Raw genomic sequence first — 4,804 nt, forward strand, 5'->3', positions numbered from 1 at the left:
ATTTCTGTCCTTAACGGAATGTATTAAATAAGCAAACACCCCCAACAAGCAAAACAAGTACTACAATGTAAAAATATTTAAAAAAAGAAAACCCTCTCACATGCATAAATGAAAGATTGCACACAAAGAATTCACATCTTTTCAAGCGTCAATAGTAAATATTCTGCTACTATGTATTAAATACTGCATGGTTTGCCCAAGCTAAGATGAAACCACATCATGAATCAATAAGCATTTTGCATTTTCTTTCATTATCTACTCAAAGTCACTTCAGATAGCTGTGAAATTAGGTGATTAACTAGTTGTTACTTAACCTTCTAATTTCTGTATAAGTCTAACTACATGAAATAGAAGTTGGGGTTTTGATTTTTTACTTTGCTTTTCTGTTTGGAGTGTCATTGTAACTACCATATTGTAAATGATGGAAAATAACTGCATATGTTAAAAAAAATAAATTGCAGGTTTACACAGAAAAAAATTAATAAATATTCCATTAAGATCATTTAAATAAAAAAAAAGAATCTAGAAGACAGTAGGATAATACCTTCAAAGTACTGACAAAACAAAACCAAAAACACCCTACTGACTAGAACTGTATACCTAGCAAAGACAGCATTTGAGAGATAGAAAAAACAAATACACTCTGAAAAATCAAAGATTGAGAGTTAACCACAAGTAGGCCTTTGTTGAAATAAGCAGAACAAAACAGCGCCTGTGTGGTTCAGTCAGTTAAGTGTCCAACTTCAGTTCAGTTCATGTCTTTTGTAAAGACAAAACAGCGCCTGTGTGGTTCAGTCAGTTAAGTGTCCAACTTCAGTTCAGGTCATGATCTCATGGATTGTGAGTTCAAGCCCCACAATAGGCTCTCTGCTGTCAACAGAGCCTGCTTTGAATCCTCTGTTTCCATCTCCCTCTGCCCCTCCTTTACTATTCATGTGCTCTCTCTTTCAAAAACAATAAACATTAAAAAAATAATAAAACAAAATAAAATAAAATTATAAATGTATATATTCTCTGGCTGAAAAGCACTGATAATTTACCTTATAGATATACTTGAACATATGGGAAAAGATTTATGAATAAAGATATATACTGAGTAGAAAGAAACCTAATTAGTATACCTAATTATACCCGTAATTATACCTAATTATACCGGTGAGGGACCTGTATTGATATGGTATCTCAATACAATGGAGGATTATATAAGAGGAAAAAAGAATAAGGAAACTTTCTCTAAGGATATGGAAAGATCTCAAGATATACTATTAAATGAAAAAGGTAGAGACCTATACCCCCTCACCATACTACCCTTTGTTGGTAGGAAAACTGGAGAAGAATGTATATTCAGAGTTCCTTGCATGGGCATAAAAATATATCTAGAAAAACATACAAGAAGCTAATAATAGTTATGGGACAGGGGCTAGAAATTAGGCAGACAAGGGTATCATAGAAGAGTTTTCATATATATATTTTATATATTTAAATAGTTGAACAATGTAAATATATTAGTAATTCAAAAGTTAAAATACTTAATTTTTAAATATGTACAGTAAGATAAAATTGATTTGGTAACAGAAAATTTGACTAATATGGCAGAACTCTAAACTACATAATTAAGAGAATACACGATTTTCATGCACAAAAGAAACATTTACAAAGTGACCACATACCAGGCCACACATCACATCTCTATAGTTACCAAAGAATCAATCAATATCTCACAGACCATATACGGCAGTAGCCAGAACACAATAACAAAAACTAAAATACATTTAAAACGTACTTTTACATAATGCGTGAATCAAAGAAGAAATCACAATGGAAAATAAAAACATTTAGAACTGAATAATCAAAAGACTGCATATCAAAATTATGAGATTCAGCTTAGAGGAAAATTGACAGCCATAAATATCCATTTTAGAAAGAAATCTTAATACCATCAAGCTAAGCATTCAACTTGAAAAATAAGAAAAAGAACATTAGAATAAATACGAGAAATGAAGAGAAGAGAAAATAAGAGCGGAAATTTTTAAAATAGAAAAAGCATACGAGAGAGAATCAAATGTTGACTTCTGTAAAATATAAATTCTTCCATGTCAGTCTTGTACAATCTAACTCCTTCAACCTTTTCAACACAATTTAACCAAGGGACTTCTAACTACTGGATATTGCTTGCTCAAGTCCTACTGCTGACTCAGTTCCTATCTGAACGGCGTCAACTCTGGAGGGCTGACATTCTCAGGCTCACTTAAGCAGCACTAGGAGGCCACCAAGTACTGAGAAGTATGGTGGCCCATGTTAACTGCCTAAGAAAGTACGACCACGTTATAAATAAGCTCTAAACAAACAAACAAAAAAACCACATAGGATTATTCTTTCAAGTATAGCTTTTTAGAAAATAGATATAAGGATTGAAAACACAGTTGTAACTCCAAAGCCATTTTACCAGGATTTGAAAGATTTTCCTAAACAAGTTAAACTTTTCACAACTAATTCAGAAGCTAAATTGAGAGCCCTAATAAGGTTCTCATTAATATTTCCTCAAATATTCATCTGGAAGGTGCCCGATGACCTGAGAAAAAGAAAAGTAATACGTTCAAATGGTAAATATTTCAGTTATTCTATATTTAAATGTTTTTGACTGTCATAGAGAGATAAATTAACTTTACCATCATAACAGAATTAAAGTACAACTAACCTGCATGATCTTTTTCTCCTGTACATTCACAGTCAAGCAGGTCATGAGTAACACAATGTGAACTTTCGTGTAAGGTGAACAAATTTTTAAGCTCCTCTACTGAAAACTGGATGTGTTCACAGGTCTTGGTTAGGTCTACAACTGCTCCTGAAAGATCCTGCTTACTGATTTGTCTCTGATAAATCTTTTCTTCTATTGTACCTAAAGAGAAAACATTGATTAGATTTCCTTCAGACCTTAAGTCTGTTATTTTTGTAGGGTAAAGCATGTTTATTATCATACTAGTTAACAAAATAACAGTATTTCTGATATCAAAGCACAGATTGACCAAAAAAAATTTTTTTTTAATTCTTCGAACAGACTACATTTTTTGTCAGGCTGAAGGGTCATTACCTGTGGTTAGAAGTCTATAAATATGCACAGGATGTTTCTGACCGTCTCTCCATACTCTAGACATTGCCTAGAGAAAACAGATGAGAATTCTGAGAGCACAGTAGAAACCAGTAGCCCTGTCCACATACGCAGATTGCTTATGCTAACAACATAAGCATATGCTGATCGTAACACACTTAAGATTAGGAATTCTAGATTTCACCTATAGCTTCAGAAAACAAAGCCCACGAATACCCAAGCATTCTCCACTTCATATTCTTTTCCTGGAAAGAAAGGGAGGGGTGAACACTCACTGTCTTACTGTAAAAGAGCTGCAGGGCTGTCACACAACAGTGAGGGGATCTGTCTGTATCAAAGAAGAGGACGGTGACTTTGGACAGCAAGGATGCAAAGAACCAAGTACAGCATGGGCATTGAGGGTTTCCTCTCAGTCCAAGCAGCTTATAAATCCCCAGGATACCTGCAATCAGTTCAGGCTCTAGGTAGATTCACAATGTATCCATGAGAGTGTAAACAGTTGGGAGTTCAAATCCCACACATTCCAAAGAAATGTCTCACTTTCAACCAGCTCCTGGGAGATAAACTCTAAGCCCTTGTCAATTCCTGCCTCATCAGAGCATCTTAGTTTACCTATGGCCTTGGGCCACAGAAGATAGTTTTTACTAACAATGTGACTCAGGTGGGGGCTGCAGGCCAGGTTGACCTGTAGGGGGTTGAACACTGAGCATCTTAGGACGGCCACACTGGTACTCCATGCCCACATGACCAACCTCCAACACAATCTCTGGACACCAAGCGTTGAGCGAACTTTTCTGGATGGCAGTACTGAAATATGTGTTGTCACTCATCAATGCTGGGAGAATCAAGTGTTGCACATACAACTTCAGTGGACGAGGACAAGTGGAAGCTTGTGCCTCATCTCTCCTGAACTCCCCATGTGCCTTTTACCTTTACTGATGTCAGTCTGTATCCTTTCACTGTAATAAACCATAACTATGAGTATAGCTGTTTTCCTGGGTTCTGTGAATCACTGAACCCAAAGGTTGTCTTCGTGTTCCCCAACACAGACATTAAGTGAAGAGAAAACTGTCCGTAGAAATCTGCAAATACGTGAAGATAGACTGTATTCCAAAGAAAACCAAAACTGCTTCTGAAATATTTTCCAAAATCAGCTTAGTATCTTTACTATACTGCACAAACATTGATCATAGCATCTATAACAGTTTACTGTCTTTCCCTGACAGTCATGAGCATCCTGAAAACCCAACTGTGCAGTAAAGTAGAGAACAGAGAAATACAGGTTGGGTGTGAATCCTGGCCCTGCCTCTTATAAGCTATGTTGCTGGGAGCCACATCAGCCTTACTGGATGACACAGCCACAGTGAGGAAATGGCAGACATTTACACAACTCTTGCCATAAGAGGTGAAACTGGTATCTCCTTCTGTTCCTGCTGCTCATGTTGAAAATAAGCCTGTTGTCATTAGTTAGGCCTTACAGGGTTCCAAATCAGACGGATATTCCCCACACTGTTACCCCATAAGAAAAAACATTTTCCTGTCCCTGCATAAGAGATTTTAGATCAAAACATTATAAATGTTTGACAAAAAGGCTCTTCTAATGAGTCTTGCAGACCCAAAACATAGACTTAAGGGGGTTACAAACACAAAAATTGCATTTCAGTCTGGCCCGGAGAAAAGGAGCCTAATTTGAGA

At 36.1% G+C, this 4,804-nt stretch overlaps 1 protein-coding gene across 2 annotated transcripts in view; it reads right to left on the reverse strand.

Annotated features, from left to right (window-relative positions):
* Window positions 1-4,804, reverse strand: part of RAD54B (RAD54 homolog B) — an 85,335-nt gene that overhangs the window by 3,382 nt on the left and 77,149 nt on the right. For both annotated transcript variants that reach the window (XM_029923759.1, XM_029923760.1), the window contains exons 13-14: window positions 3,092-3,158; window positions 2,699-2,899 (exon numbers count right to left, since the gene is read on the reverse strand). In XM_029923759.1, coding sequence (XP_029779619.1) covers window positions 2,699-2,899; window positions 3,092-3,158 — 268 coding nt within the window. The remainder of the gene's footprint in view (window positions 1-2,698; window positions 2,900-3,091; window positions 3,159-4,804) is intronic.

This window comes from Suricata suricatta, chromosome 15 (genome assembly GCF_006229205.1).
Source record: "Suricata suricatta isolate VVHF042 chromosome 15, meerkat_22Aug2017_6uvM2_HiC, whole genome shotgun sequence".
Taxonomy (NCBI): Eukaryota; Metazoa; Chordata; class Mammalia; order Carnivora; family Herpestidae; genus Suricata; species Suricata suricatta.